The sequence below is a fragment of the Argentina silus genome (genome assembly GCF_951799395.1).
Source record: "Argentina silus genome assembly, chromosome: 13".
Lineage (NCBI taxonomy): Eukaryota > Metazoa > Chordata > Actinopteri > Argentiniformes > Argentinidae > Argentina > Argentina silus.
In genome coordinates, this window is record NC_139667.1 from 6,092,991 (window position 1) to 6,109,710 (window position 16,720).

At 44.6% G+C, this 16,720-nt stretch overlaps 1 protein-coding gene across 1 annotated transcript in view; it reads right to left on the minus strand.

The window, feature by feature from the left end:
* Window positions 1–6,691: 6,691 nt before the first annotated feature.
* Window positions 6,692–16,720, minus strand: part of gfra4a (GDNF family receptor alpha 4a) — a gene marked incomplete at both ends in the record, with an annotated part of 54,885 nt that continues 44,856 nt past the window's right edge. Inside the window, 4 exons of the mRNA XM_083683489.1 lie at window positions 6,692–6,832; window positions 11,294–11,463; window positions 14,292–14,426; window positions 15,933–16,042. Coding sequence (XP_083539615.1) covers window positions 6,692–6,832; window positions 11,294–11,463; window positions 14,292–14,426; window positions 15,933–16,042 — 556 coding nt within the window. The remainder of the gene's footprint in view (window positions 6,833–11,293; window positions 11,464–14,291; window positions 14,427–15,932; window positions 16,043–16,720) is intronic.

A 16,720-nucleotide genomic window follows, 5' to 3' on the forward strand; every position in this document is an offset into this window, starting at 1 on the left:
ATAGGAACTCAAACATATTTGTTTCACTGTGGATACATTTTGTACACCACACCCTGTCCCCTGTCCCCAGCCCCCAGTCCCCAGCCCGCAGCCCTGTGAAACAGTGAAAAGAGCCTATTTGTTCCCTACCGTCTGCTGTCTGATAGTGTGTGTGTGGTTCTGTTCTGAGGGCTGGTGTCACTTGAGTCATGTAGCCCATCCAACAGCCTGTTCAGTCTTCCTTTCATGAGGAATTTGAGGCGAGGCAGGAGGAGGAAAGCCCATCTAATGTCCATGACATCTCTAATAGGCCTCTCTGTGTTTTTGCCGTTCTCTCTCTCCCTCAGCTACTGGCTCTCCTCTCCTCTCCTCTCCTCTCCTCTCCTCTCTCCTCTCCTCCTGCCTGGAGTGCTCTGCTCTGTCTTTTTGGCTGTGATGAGTCCATGTTGGGACTAGTGCAGAGAGGAGTGCCAGATAATTACTTTCCCCGCCATAATGAAAGGCCACACACACACACACACAAACACACACACACACACAGGGGTTGGGAGTTGGAAACCCTGTTGGTATTTAATGATTCTCCATATAGATCTGCCGATCCTGACTAGTGTAATTAGGCTGATCTGCATGAGGAGCCTTTGCGGGGGGGGGGGCAGGCGGGCGGGTGTATGAGCGATTGGAACAGTTTTTGATTGTTCCCTGGGAAATCCATGGCCCCTAATTGCTGTTCTGTCCTTAATGCATGTCCCTGTACAATGGCGATCGCTCTGTGGTCCTCAGCAAGCCATGGCTGCTCAATTAGCCTGAACAGCTCCTGAAACACACAAAAGAAGACACTCGAGGGGAAGACACACTAAAGAAACGGCTACAGTGGAGTAGTACATATACACAGTGTCTACAATGGAAACACTTAGTGTGTACTGCTCAGTATACAGGTCAAGGGAAAGTCTGTTGTTGCAGTATCGATCGCTTAGTTAAATAGACAACACAGAGGGCTATTGCTAGAAAGTGTGTGTGTGTGTGTGTGTGTGTGTGTGTGTGTGTGTGTGTGTGTGTGTGTGTGTGTGTGTGTGTGTGTGTGTGTGTGAGAATGATAAAGAGAGCATCTTTTTTCTGAGAATGATGCCTGGGCTTTGCTTTTTCCATTGAATGTGTATGTGTGTGCGCGTATGTGTATTTACGCCAAACCAGTCCTTCTCTATTTTATCTTTTTTACCTGTCCACAATCCTTATCTTAAATCACTGCCCCATTTTTCAAGACACATTACCTCTTTTTTTTGTTAGAACAGCAGGGGGAAAAAGGCAGAATGAGAAATACAATACAAAGTGAGTGCTGAAAGCGTAGAGCGGCAGAAGAGGATGTTTGTCCTGCTTTGTCAGGTCTTTGTTTTTCTGCTCTGCTTTTTCCCCACAGTGATCTCAGAGCAGGGCCATTCTTGCTGCCTGCTCAGCTCTACACATGCCCTACTCTGCTGTCTCTACTGTGTCATTTACCTTCTACCCACACAAGACTAGTGGAAACTACTTATTAACTCCCATTTATTGCCCTCAAAGAGATCAACTTGTTCCTAGTCTTCACAAGGTGTTCAACGTTCTAAAACTGTTTCCCGCCTGCTGAAAGGGCACTATTTTTTTTTGTCACTGGGAAAAGGTCAGAGCAGAAAGCATGATAAAAAAAAAGTTGACGTTCTATACGGCTAGCGTGTGGCTATCCGGCCCTGTGAAGGGCGGCCTCCGGAACGTTCGGACCACTACCACGGCACTGAGGCCACACTGGCCCTATTCATTCCTCCCCTCTGTTTATTCCTCTCAGATTAGCGTCCACATCCCTACTGCTGCTCTCAGTGGCTCCTCTGTTAGCCAGGAAGTCCCAGTCCAAGTTATGTATTTTTTTAAGATGTTTTTAGTTTTGTCAGAGGTCTGCAGAGGGTAGAAAGACTTCCATGGCCTCCCAAAAGCCTCAAACCCACAGACTTGATCTGAGTAATGGTGACTATGAAGAGAACCAACAGGTGGGGAATTGAGGACTATACTCACTCTCCCCTTGCAGCATCAACAGCAGTCTCGACTCTGCTACAGCTGATCTGTGATCAGCCTGTGCACATGATACGCGCTGAATTGATTTCCATGCAATGGAATTTCCATAAATTGTCCATAAATTCCATGCAAACTGTTGTAGATGTCTACCTAGTAGTTACTTACATTAAGGTTAAAGATTGTCCTCTGTAAATGAATGTATGGCAAGAATGACTGTTGTCAAAGGCAATCTCTTAACTTTCAACCTTGGAATTAACTATTACTTAGCAGACAGGAGCTTTGTGAGTCCCACCGCAGATGGAGAGGCTGTGGGCTCTGAGGTCCTCTCTCCTCTGGTCAAAGCATGATACTCATTCATTGCCTGGTGACACATGTGACCCCTCTCCCCCAAAACGGGTAACCACACACACACACACACACCCCCCCCCCCCCCCCCCCACACACACACACACACACACACACACACACACACACTCTAACTGCATCCTTGTGCCATCATACCTGAGGAGCTGGTCTCAGTTGACAGAGATGAGCAAACCCCTGATTCCTGTATCCTGTCTCTGTCTCTCTCTGTGTCTCTCTCTCTGTGTCTCTCTCTCTCTGTCTCTCTCTCTCTGTCTCTCTCTCTGTCTCTCTGTCTCTCTCTCTCTCTGTCTCTCTCTCTCTCTGTCTCTCTCTCTGTCTCTCTCTCTCTGTCTCTCTCTCTCTCCTCTTTGTATAGCGGCATTGTAGATACTGAGGAAGTAGTTTGTTAATATGTATAATTTAGCAGCGATGCTCTGTTTTTTTGTAAATAATGAGAAAGTATTGTGAATGATATATTTGTTGAATGGTTTTGAAAATCATGTATGGCAAACTCCTGAGGCTTTTAAAAATGTGAGTACAGTGCATAGCATATTTTGTATGTAAGATGGCAAATGTAAAGATGAACAAGCAAAAATAGAAGCTGATGAAACTATGTGTAAAACGGAGGATACTAGCTAACTGACCTTTTAATTACAAATGTACATAAAAGAATGACAGAACATTTTTGTCTATAATTAAATGTTAAAATTCAGCTGTTGTTGTTGTTGTTTTCCTTCAGTGCTGTAGAGCCATACAGTAGGGCTATGGCGTAGTGTCTGACAGTGTATATTAGTGTTAATCTACAATATTGTGCCATGCAGTATTCTCCCCTGACTGTACATTGCTATTACTGTCTGTATCTCTCTCTCTCTCTCTCTCTCTCTCTCTCTCTCTCTCTCTCTCTCTCTCTCTCCCTCCCTCCCTCTGTATGTACACCTTGACTCTTCCTAAGGCGGTTCTTATATGCAGTGTACACGTATGATTAGGTACTGCCCTTTGATTTTATATCTCTGACCTAAATTAATCCTGATCACTTTGACAGGGAGTGCTGCCTCCTATGGTGCTGTAGCGGTTGGTAATGAGGATCTTTTCCCCACTATGGATGTGCTTTATTGTCAGCTTTGAAACTAATTAGAAGTTCATAAAATGGCAGTTTACGTCGTTGGCTGTTTTCAGGGTATTCTGTTAGTCCTTTTTTTGAATCCTTCTAAAAAACAGTCTAAGGTAATTACATTCCAACAGCTTTGATGTGTTGGTTTTGCATTAAGCTGTCATAGGAAATCATTTCCTGTAAATGTCTTCCTGGCAGATTGTAAATATGCTGAACAAAGGTTATACAGCAAAATATAATTGTCAGATGCTGCATTTGTGTTTTTGTCATCACAAAGATCTGGTTACTGTTTCTCACTGACAGAATTAGGCACAAAATGACATCTAGTAAACAGTGGATTGTGTTTGGTGTGGTACGAAAATACAAAGAGAGAATCAGTGATTAAGTTATATTCTTCATGCTCCAGGTTCCCTGTACCCGAGGCCTAGCGTTCAGCCAATATTAGATTTACCCCAAGGGGCAGCCGTCTTTAAGCACAAAGTTTGAAAAAAAATGTTTTGTTTTGTTTTGTCAATATCATCATCTACATCGCCAAAGAAGAGGATCTGATGCCCGCCTCCATCAATCAACTTTACTCTGAACCTTGTGATGTGCTGACTTCAGACCTGTGTTCTTCATGTTTCCTTTGATATTCAATATCATATTCGTGTTCATCCCGACCAGCACTCCTCCAGGCTTTCAGCAGGTTAAACCTAGTAGTCTCTACCTCTCGATTCCATTAAATCCCTTGATAAAGCGTAACCTCTACATTATATTGACTTTGAGAATATCAACCATCATTTTCTACTCTGAGTGAAAGTTTGTTCAGTGGGTCTAAACCATGTTAAAGCACACTCTTGCATTTAGTGATGGGGATCTTTAGCCATTTACAAGTGATGTTCCAGCAGTGGCCAGGACCTAGTCCCAGACAGCAGGAGGTGTGTCCTAGATAGCTGATGACCCAAAACATAGAGACCATAGCCAATTACTCTGGCCATATGCAATGGCAGGTGGTACACAGAGTAGTCAAGCTTCAGCATTTGTTCACAGGAACAGAAATGTCACACACACACACCCCCTCTGTATTTTTTATCAAGGATTCTAAAAATATGTCGGAGATGCTCCAGAGAGGTGGCAGATGATGACGAGGTATTAGATAAAGAGGAAGTTGGTGAGGTGGGGATTTGTACTTATTAGGCTGACTGACACCTTGGAAATGCATGTTGAAATGGGACCTATACCCATACGGGGAGGTGGTGTTGAAATGGGACTTATACCCATACGCTGAGGTGGTGTTGAAATGGGACCTATACCCATACGGGGAGGTGGTGTTGAAATGGGACCTATACCCATACAGGGAGGTGGTGTTGAAATGGGACCTATACCCATACGGGGAGGTGGTGTTGAAATGGGACCTATACCCATACGGGGAGGTTGTCTTGCACCATTGCCCACTGCTGTAGATGTGCACCGTACATGACTTTCTCCTTAATAAAAACAAACAAGAAATGGGAACTACTGTCCAAGGCACATCTTCACAGTGTTGAAGACAAACACCCAATAAATAGGGGGGATGCACTCCTTTGTGCCGTGTCATCTGGCACCTTTATTGGCAGGGAGCGACACATCATCATCTTCCGATCCGCCCCCCTGAGAGGGACAGGAAGCAGGTTTGTCAGCCGACTCGATTGTTGTTGCCAAAGAACAGCGCAGCATCCCATGACAGATTCACTCCCGTTTTAATCACAGAACAAACCAAGCCAAAACAGGGCAACATAACTGTGCTGGTGTCAAGTAGTGATGGGAGACCGAGGCTTTATGAACCCTGTTGGGCAGGATGGGTTAAACTGTCGTGTGCTGTCAGCCCCTGCTTGACACAACCCAATGGACACTGTGCTATTGGAAAGGTTGATCATTGAAGCTACTGATGGGTGGTATAGGGCCGTCTTCAACGATGTGCATCAAACCTCGGTCTCTCATTACTAGTGCCAATTCTTAGCACGATTAACATGGCTGTCTCACAAAGAAGAGCTCTGCTATTTAAAGAAACGCTCCATCATATGCCCCATGTGGGGGGGGGGGGGGGGGGTTCCCAATGGGAGATAGACTTTCATGGAACATAGTGGTAAGAGTATTTCTCGTCTCTCTGTAGAGAGACTCATTAATTCCAATCTGTTTTCCCCCATGACATCCACAATGGCAAAGCATGAGTGGTCACACTCTACTCCATATATATATATTTTTTTTGTAGTGAAGTCCACATAGTACATAAAAAATATATACTGTATAATTAACCTTTTCTTAACATCGCATTCAAATTCAATATCTACATACACGTGGTGAACTGACCCCCTCCCAGGTATGCTCTGCCTTTCCTTCATTCAAACTAAGTTACTAAATGATGACTGAGATGGGCTTTGCCGTACGGATATATCTATAACTTAAATACTACAACAATATACAGTAGAAAATGGTTCAGTGGTTTGGCTTGCTAAAACCATGTGCTTCCTTGTCCTTGTGCGGTGCTAACAAAGTTATTTCTATTGTGTAACTGATTTCAGATGTTACGTTGACATAAAAGAGGAAGCTGGTTGAATGACAAGAATGCTGGCTGCATTACGACTGAGCTATCTTCTCAATGTTCATGTTGTGCTGCCCCAGTTGTGCTGCCCCAAGTCCCTTGGAGGAGAGTCTTCACATTTAATATTTTTTACATCAAGGAATGTTCTAGAACAATGTCCATTATTTCAGAGAGTTCAACTGCACTTGATCTTCAGTGGAAAAACAGCGCTCCTCCTGCTCTCTCTGTACACCTTCAAAACCCCAGCCCTTCGCTGTACCTTGGACGGACATATTTGAGGATGAGAAAAGTTTAAAATCTTCTGTGGTGTGTGTGTGTGTGTGTGTGTGTGTGTGTGTGTGTGTGTGTGAGTGTGGGGTGTGTGTGTGTGTGTGTGTGGGGGGGGGGGGTGTGTGGTGGTGGTGTGTGTGTGTGTGTGTGTGTGTGTGTTTTTATCTTGTGGTGCAATTGCACCCTCTCACTCTGGCTTCCAAGGACACGGGAGTACGATACATCCACTGTGAGTTAAGATTCACAAAAAGAGATAAGTGTGATTTGTGAAGGGGGAGGGCAAGAGACAGAATCCCTTCCCCCTCTTTACACATATATAAATGCCTCTCTAGTTTCCCATCCCATTCCCCAGGTCTGTAGGTTAGTCCATGGAGGCCACAGGACAGCCTTTAGTGGTAGCAGAGCAGGAGCAGTGCAGGTAGGGCCCAGCCCAGCAGGGGCAGGTGGGTGGGGTCTGCTCCGTGGTTTGACAGCCCAGGGGAGGGCAGGGTGGAGTCTCCATCGCCCCACAGTCTGTCATTCTCATTCACCTGCCCGGGGAACACAACACACACACACACACACACACACACACACACACACACACACACACACACACATCAACAGGGTTACAGTGCATCAACTGTACAACTGCATTACTCTCAAGCCACTTGGGCCATACACACTACCACAGTACCCAACAAGTCAGGTCCTCAGCTAATAACGCATTTCTCTCTCTCACATTCCCACTGACCAAGTCACCCTTTTATCTGTCCTTTTGTCAGAAATCTGCCACTTCTGGACACCTTCTTTCTAATAATATATAAAACCCCGAAATGTACTTGCAGTGTGTTGGACATTAGCTGTTGTGCTTCTGTACGCATGCATGATTCGAAAAGGCAGCCACCAGAGACAGAATGGCGAAAATTGGTGAGTCCACTCGCCTAGATCACCCCTGGCCAGTAACAACATGTTTGTATACAGTATACAGAGTATCGTGTCGGACAATCTGATCGCTATCGATTAAACATAGTCATTACAACCACTCAGGAGCTTTTAGAAAGCTTGATTGTTACATACAGTACTGGACCTTTAATGCAATGGTTCATCATCCAACTTTTGAAGAAAAAAATAACTGAACGTATTATTCAGTACAGAAGAATCGGGTAAATACAGAGGCACGTTTCAGAACAAATAGCATCTGTATGTACTCCCTAGTAGGAGTCGTCCTTCAAATCATTTTCTATGAATATTTCAATGTTGTATCCCAAAAACAGGTAGTAAATGTACCATAGCAGCAAGGTTTGATGAGTAACTATGTTATTATCTGTAGATTTCCCTTTTCCGGAATAAGTAAATAATAGTGCATAGTGGAGAGGACATTGCTACTTATCAGACAGACACAATTTCACTGCAAAAGATACGCAGAAATATTTGGAATAGACACTTCAATCATAGAACTCAATCCCCCCCACATTTCCTCTCTCTCTCTCTCTCTCTCTCTCTCTCTCTCACACACTTTTCCTTTCCCTAAATACTCCACTCTCATGCCCCTTCTCTCTATTCTTTTATCCATTATCTGCCTCTCTCCACCTCATTCACTCAACGACTGGGTCTCTCCTCTCTCTCACCCCCCCCACCCCCACCCCCACCCACGCACCCACCCCCACCCACCCACTATCTCTTTCTCTCTGTCTCTCTCTCTTTCTCTCTGTCTCTCAGAGACATGTAGTGGGTGCTGTAATCACTCATGGGGGGGAACATGGTGACAGTGAGAACAGGCCCAACAAACGGTAGACGGCCTCTTCGCTGAGGGCTGTCTTCTCCTGTGGCTGTGTTTGTCTCTGGTCCCTCCCTCCCTATTACTACATCCATACATCACCTAGCCAGGCTCAGATCATAGACATATACAATACACAGTATATATATATATATATATTGAAATCCAACCTTTTGGAGTATAGAACCAAAAGAAGAAAAAATGCTTCACTTTGTTATTTAAACTATAGCTCAATTTCTCAAAACACAAAAATGAAAAAAAGTTAACCATTGTGTCAAAACTCCACAAATCTCTTGCAAAATTAAACACTGCACTCAAAACCATGTTCTCTCTTCTCAAAACTGATTCTTTCCACCAAAACGATACACACAGGTATCATATGAATATCTTACAGAGCATCAATTAAACACTGGTGTGATCAATTTAAAATACTACCATCAAAATACTGTTTATATGTGTTGGCTCCATGTTACATATTGTGTAGAAATTGATCCCAAAATAGGTTGCAATTTTATGGTACATACAGTATAAAGACTGTTGCCATATTGTAATACAATACTGTGAATGCATCATAAATATTGCATTGACACAATCACTGCATCAGAATAGGATACAATGCACATTTGTCTGCCCAATAAGCTCCAATTGGGCTAAACTCACAACCCAGCTTCCCTGAGTCATACTGTAAACTTATAGTTGATACTGCAACATTGTTAGAGTTCTGAGAATACAGAAATGTTACCTATTTTGGTAAAACTCACAGCAATTGCACTGATAAGTAAAATGAAAAACACTGCAGTAAGAAAATGTTCAGACTAGATGTTTAGAGAGAAATCAGTGCACAAATACAAAAAGGTAACAAAGCAAATATTTATTTGTAATACAGTAAAATGTTCAGCTGACTGAAAATAGTTTTTCGTAGGCCCACAAAATAAAAATATAAAATGCGGTGAAACAGAGCTACATGCAAATCAGTCCGCATCCCGCCTCCGATCCTGATCTGGCCAGAGGACATCATCTACATCGCCTGTGATGTCCTCCCTGGCCAAGCAGCAGGGGAAAAAGCGCCTGGTGTGGCGGATCCACCCCTGGCAGGCGTCTGCATGGATGTCGTCACACGCCTCCTCCGTTGCCTAGTGTAGGGCCACACGGTCATGGATGTCGTCACACGCCTCCTCCGTTGCCTAGTGTCGGGCCACACGGTCATGGGGGTTGTGGTCATGTACCTTCCACCGCCATGCTGAAAAGAATTCTTCGATCGGATTTAGAAATGGGGAATATGATGAGAGGTAAAGAACTGAAAAGTGTGGGTTGTTAGCGAACCAGTTGTGGACCAGCAGCCCGGTGGAAACCCAGTTGTCCCAAATTACAACATAGTTGGGCTGCTCTGGTCCCTCTTCCTGTGGGGGGATGAGGATATTGTTGAGTGCATCAAGGAAGGTAAGCAGACGGGCAGTGTTGTAGGGACCAAGTTGGGCATGGTGATGGATGACCCAACGGTGACCAATGGCTGCGCACATGGTCATATTTCCCCCACGCAGGCCAGGGTAATTGACGATGGCACCGTTGCCAATGATGTTCCTCCCCCGCTTGGTCAGGTTGAACCCTGCCTCATCAATGAATATGTATTCATGTGGAGCAGCACTGGCATCAAGTTCAAGCACTCTCTGAAAAAGAGAAAAATGACCGTATTAGACAATAGGCCTACATACAGGAACACTGAAGTGCATAGTGACCAGTTATAAGCCTACAAACAGGACCAGCTATAGGCCTACATACAAGACCAGTTATAGGCCTACATACAAGACCAGCTATAGGCCTACAGACAGGATACATACATACAGGTGCATAGTGACATGTCTATACAGAGTACTAAAAGGATGTGGGTCAGTCACAGTAACCTGCTGTACTCACTTGCACATATTGGTAACGTAGCTCCTTCACTGTGTCGGCGGTGCGGTACTCAAACGGTACGCGATATAACTGTTTCATTCAAAGCTGGTGTTTCTTCAGGACACAATCTATTGTGGACAGGCTGACCTGGTCAATGTTTGGGAAGAGGACACTGTCTTGTATGACTCTGCCTTTAAATTTTCCTCAGTGTAATGGCATTATTAGCCAACGCCATGTTGATGATGGTGGCCTCTTGCTCAGCTGTAAATTTCCAGCCTCTGCCACCTCTTGGTGGTCGTCTTTCTATTCTGTGAAAAGTATACACAGTAGAGGCTAACAATATTTCATAAATGTAGGACAAAACAACATTACACTGTACATTTCTCCAAGCACTGTAGGTATCCATAGAAACCTTACAGTTACATGACTGTCATTACTATAGAGAGCATAGAAGACTACTGAAGTGGTTACTCACCTATTCTCATCTAAGTGTCCGGATAACTGAGGCCACCGTGAAGCGGCTTAAATTCAGCTGGACTCGCTGCCCAGCTTCTGTCATTGTTAGGCCATGATTGAGTACATGGTCAACCACAGTTGCACAGACTTCATTAGAAATATTGGCTCGCCGCCTTCTTCTTTCTCCTCCTCCTTCTTCTTCTCCTTCTTCTCCTTCTTCTTCTTCTTCTTCCTCCTCATCTTCTTCTTCTTCCTCCTCCTCCTCCTCCTTCTTCTTCTTCTTCTGCTTCTCCTCCTCCCTGTTCTCCATGCTGCTCCATTTTCCCCCCCAACACAGTTGAGGTCACCTGAGACCTCTTTTATGCTCTGACACGTGATTGAAGTGTTTTGCTAATAGAGTTTGAACAGGTGAGAAGTGAGTGAGACCAATTGGTAATTAGGGTGTGGCATTTTGAAGGCCAGTGTTTTCCAGGTGAACAAAGTGTGCTAAATGATTTGTGCTTAGAATTTCTATTTGAGTGAAAATAATTAATATTGTGCTTAGAGTTTAGCAGTCTGGAGGGTTTTTTTGTGTGTATACAATGGAGAAAAACTATAACAGGGCACTGTATATATACATCACTGGCTCAGACAGGCTAGACTGGCTGATGTGAGGCAGAGCAGAACCACACTGGGAGAAACTAGAGGGGGAAATCAACTGTTGATAATCTACAGTACTCATTTGAACTTTTGGCCTAACCCTTATGAAGACGGATGGCTAAGCTGTTCATTACCCTGGCCATTCTGCTAATATACCAGGTGACTGTTAGAAAGCCTATACCCTATTACCCCATCACTGTCTGAGTAGATTTAAACCCATGGTCACCACTCTGCTTCTTCTTACCTGAGTGGGTATCTGTGCCCTCAGGATGTTCTGTTCCGTTTCCATGGTGATGCCCGGGGTGGTGGTTGCCAGGCGCTGACTCTGGTTATCTGTGGTGGGGCTGGGCATTCCCGGCTGGTTGGCACCGGATTTCAAGTCAGTCCCATTCCCAAAAGCCAAGATGGCATTTTCTGTTCAGGAGGGTATAACATGGGGTAGACTGAGAAGAGACGCTTGGCTCAAGGCATCTGAGTAACAGTTTACTGCAGCAGTTAAACATTGGCATTCTGTGAATTTTCTCGATTGGTTATGTGTTGCTATTTCTATGTGTTTCATCCTATGGCTTTCCTTATACTGGAGGTGTCACTTAATGGGTATATACTTAGTGTATTGTATTTGCTGTGCAACTCTCATGATAATGCTGGGCTTTGCATGCAAGGGTAAATTTATCTACAGTACAGTACATACTGCACCTTTAAGTGAGTCATCATTGTGAAAGCCACAGGTTATGCTGTCACTGTACACCTTGGTTACTGTTCAGGCATTAGCCTCAAAAACATTGTGTTAATTTATTATTTTTAACTCAGAAATCTCACCTAAGAGAAATTATCATCTGTGGATTCTACTGTATATCATACAGTATAGCCTAGTCAAAGAACTTCATCAGATCGCTGTCATCTATTATAAACCAGAATTTCTTATAACAGTGGTCATGTGATGAATATTAATATTCATAATGTGTTCATTTTATTTCGACTAATGGGCTTCTCGACAGCAATTACTTTTGCATGAAAGTCACTTCAATTAAAATATGCTCAGCTGAAGATATGACCGAGATGATTCATCAATTAATATCTGCAGCTGATATGATGGATGTGGGCACTTTAACACACGAAGCACATCAATATGTCCTGTTTAAGCCCGAAACGGCCTATTTCACAAGTCCATCACCGGCCAGTGATGGAATTTCAAAGGTTACACGTAGCCTTAAGTATCCGAGTGAAACAATATTGACTTCTTTTCTGCGGGAACCAAACGACTCAATTGCCTGCTTTATAAAGGAACATTTGTTTCTGCTGAGAAAAATGCTGCAATGATCAAAACAAAACTTGAAATCTTGTCTCCTGCAGGATCCCACGGCAACATCCCACCACGACTCATAAAACAGGGGGAATGTTTGAGCTGCCATTTAAATTCTGCACCACGCATCTCAGCACACACAGTGCTGCAGCTAATTAAGAAGCCTGCACACTGCAACACAACACAACACTGTTGTCAGAAAACAAGCCAATAGTTGGGGGAAACAGATTGACGGCAGTGGAAGGTATAGCTACATGGTGTTGTGGGTGTAGAGTGGAGTGCTAATGGCCACCAGTGAGGGTCATTAGTGATATAGGCCAGGTGGGGAAGTGAATCCCTTCTCAGTGAGTTTGCAGTTAGCGCACCGTTGTGTGCAGCTCCTGGCAGGGTGAATGATGACGGGTGGGGGGCTGGGGGGGGGGGGTGGCTAGCGATTCCAAGCTGCTCGCCGCCTCGCCTCTGCTTGCCCGTCACACAGAGATGAAGTGCCAATTGATAGCCTCAGCAGTAAGCAGTTGTGACAGTTTCTTTGTAAATGTTTGGACATGGCTGTTTAAGCACGGCCACCTCATATAGCTTGGACTTTTAAGTTTCTCCCTGAGGGATTTTGGCTGCCTTCACACCTCCCCACAGCAACTCTATGCTGCAGTTCACATCCCATGTCCCATCCCACATACCAAGTCTCCCAGGAATGGGCCGGTTCAGCCAGAGAGAGACCAAGCGAGACCACAACACCACTGCCAGTCTCCAGACTTTCAAATCAGTTTAACTACCAACATAACTTTCTGTAAAAAAAAAAAGAAAATAATTGGGCAATAAAAAACAAGATTCTCCTCCATCTGCTCTCATATTTTCACTGACACAAATTCAGATTTGAGACCAGGCAAGTCTAGAGAGGCCATGCAGCAGCACGGTGAGAGCCGCTTATTATATTAGGACTGTGATGAGGATGTACGTAGGTGACAGCTGCTTTTAAAACCTGAGCATCTTTGGAGGAGTTTTTCTGCTTTTTCCTCCCCTGTCTGCAAACGACTGCATTTTCCCTCCAGTGCTATTCTCTCTATCCACCTCATTAGTTCTGCAGCAGGAAACCAAATTACGCTCAATTACAAAGTCATCAAAGGCCATCTGAAGTCCTGTCTCAGCAAACGCTCCCAGTCCTACAGCTCTATAGTCTGGCCATACAGAATCAGATGGGGTTTAGTCATAACATACCACTTGAGGATGACTGAGAGATTGTACCCAACAGATGCACCACCACAGAAATAAATGATGAGAGAGCATCTCAAATACACTGCATGATTACACCAGAAAAAAAAAAAAAAAAAAAAAAAAAAAGTTCACTTAAGGTTTTCCCCAAAGCACCGACATTTTACAATTATTGGCTTGTATCCCAAATCTTTTCCTCAAATCATTATGCATACTTTCCTTCTGAAAATAGAGTATCAGTTTTGCGTTTTAAAGACGGGATTGCACTCCAATTAGGATGATAGCGTGATGTGCGCTGTTGGACCATGAACCGCCGCCGCCATTAGAAATGTGTTCATCCTTAATATGACTTACTGTGTGCCATTTGAGCAACATCAGCCATTTGCTCTGAGACAGAGAAAAGTTTTCCTCAGAAGAAGACAAATTCTGGAACAATCTGCTTGATGATTGCATGTGTCTACAGTACTGTACATGGCTGGGCCCCTAAGGAGCAGTAAATATTTACTTCTGTGAAACGCTGTTCTAAGCTGTTTATGTACAGCATGGATGGAGATGCAGATGGGAATTCAACCGCTTGACTTCATAATACTGACAAAGTATTGGTTTTTTGGAAATAATCATTTACAGCGTTATGACAACTTTGACAGAGGGGTGTTCACGCAGTGTGCTGCTGTGTTAATGGTTTTTCAACAGCTGCGGTTTGTCTGTGTTGACTGGCACTGTCACTCACTCAGGCAGATGTTGTCATGGAAATAACCCAGGAACTCTGTGCACTGTTCCCGGTGGTTGCCACTGGCAGAGCAGGAGCACCACGGCCCAACGTTGGATGTGGAGTTGTCCAGATAGTTGGGAGTTATTGTGCTGCCTGGGGAGAGGAAGAGAAAGAGAGAATATAGAGGAAAGAATAATAAAGTAGCGAACGGCGGGGTAGAGCAGCTTGCCTTAAGCGGGTATCGAACTCGCAACCTCTCGCTTACAAACCGGCCGCGCTAGCCACAACACCAAGAGTTAACTCCCTTGGCGGAGCTGCTAACGGGCCTTACACAGGGTTGTTACAATAAACAGGAGTTTGGGAAGGGAGAGGTAGAGACTCTCAGAGACAAACACTCGGTTTTCATTTTCTTTCAATAGTAGGCAATCAAAGGTCTTATTCAGTGCTTCAGTATAACTGCAACCATGTTTATCTGCATATGTCCAGGGAGGCCTTGCGGATGCAAGAAGACAAAATTGTTGTTTTGTCCAGTGGAGCAACATTAGCTATATGTTAAGATACATGCAAGTACACATACTGAACAGTAGAAGTGCTTTGTACATGTACTGTATTTCGGTTTATTTGTTGCCATAAGTTGTTCCCATAGATGAGTTCTTTGTGTTGGCTTTTCTTGGCTGTTCAGAGGGAAGACATTGTTTGTGGAGCAAAACACTGCAGCTAGCATTTTAAACGGGAAAATAAAACAGCTGCACTTTGAGGGGTTGTGACCAAAAAACTGCCAATTTACCACGATCGATTTTCTTTAGTCCCTCAGCACCAAACAACAACTTCTAGTCTACCCTGCTAGTTTAGATGTCTGTAATGGCCAATTACTCTCTCTCTCTTTCTCCTTTTACTTTATCTCTCTTTCTTACTTTTTTTTACATTTACATTCACATTCATGGCATTTACCAGACGCCTTTATCCAAAGCGACTTATGCAAATACATTTGACTAAGTAAGTGAATCATCTATCCATCAGTCATAATAAGAAAAAAAATGTGATGCTAGGATGGTCTTTTTTTTTTTTTTTTTTTTTTTTTTTTTTTTTTACAGGAGAGGAACTTGCACAGGGAGGTAGTGGGGATGAAGAGGTCTTTAGGAGGGACAGTTAAGATGTAGCCTGAAGAGATGGGTCTTCAATCTACGGCAGAAGATAGGTAGAGTCTCTCTCTCTCTCTCTCTCTCTCTCTCTCTCTCTCACACACACTTTACTGTACACCTCTCTTTAAACAATTAATACATGTCTTTTGAACACCCGATGTCTTCTTAGAGATTGATGTTTTCACATGCTGCATTGTATGCAGGCTTATGCCATGTACCTTCATGAAGTTGGAAACTACAATATACTGTGCTCTATGTATGCCCTTTCCCCCACTTGTAATTTCAAGGATAATTCATCCAAAACAGCAGTCAATAGATGTAATTGCACCACTTATAATGCCTACAATTGGCAGAGTCACATTAATCAGCACTGCATCGATCATCGATCACACTTCTCATCACAATCTTGGAATCACTCTTTCACTCCTGTTCAGTGCACTCCTCCTCCTCTATTATGGTCTGTTCTCTATCTATCAGGAAGGTGCAGTAGACTAGCAGGCAGAGCCTTAGTTCCTACCCATCAGGCCAGTGTACGCCAGCAGACATGCTCCGTAGTTCTCCTGCTTGCAGCCGCTGGCAGTCTGCTCCGAGGGCTGGCAGTCGTACTGGAACTGTGCCCAGCGGGACCTGTGGGAGCGATAACACACCATCCATCATTTACCCGTGCTTGGCCACAACAGAGCACGCTACCGAGGTGCAGACGAGTGCCAGCGTTTCCCCTCCCTGAGTGGATCTGCATCTGTGGCAGATCCTCCCCAACACACACACACACACGCACACACACACACACACACACACACACACACACACACACACACACACACACACACACACGCGCAAGCACGCACACACACGCACACACACAAACACACGCACTTCAACAGCACAGCTCCCTCAGGAACATCCATCCCCTCCTTCCCCGCCCCGCCCCTCCCCCCACCCTCTCCTCCTCCCTCCTCCCTCCTCCCTCCTCCTGGGTGCCTCAGTCATCCCCTGGAAGGCTGCCAGTGCTGTAGAGAGTCAATGAGGGACTCGGAGCGGCCTTGGCTCTGCTGTGGAGATGCTGTCGGTGCTCTGGCACGCTGGCTGCGAGTGGATTAGACTAATATGGATCTCATATTATATACATACCCCCCCCCCCCCCCCCTCTGCCACCCCCCCCCCCCCACCCCCCCAGACAGTCAAGCCCATCACCATCCTGTGCAATCATATTACATCATCAGCCCAGCCTACTGGCATTTACTGGGGGAACCCCAAAGGGCAGCTCCCCCCTCCTCATTTGTCACATCATGGTAGTGACGTGTA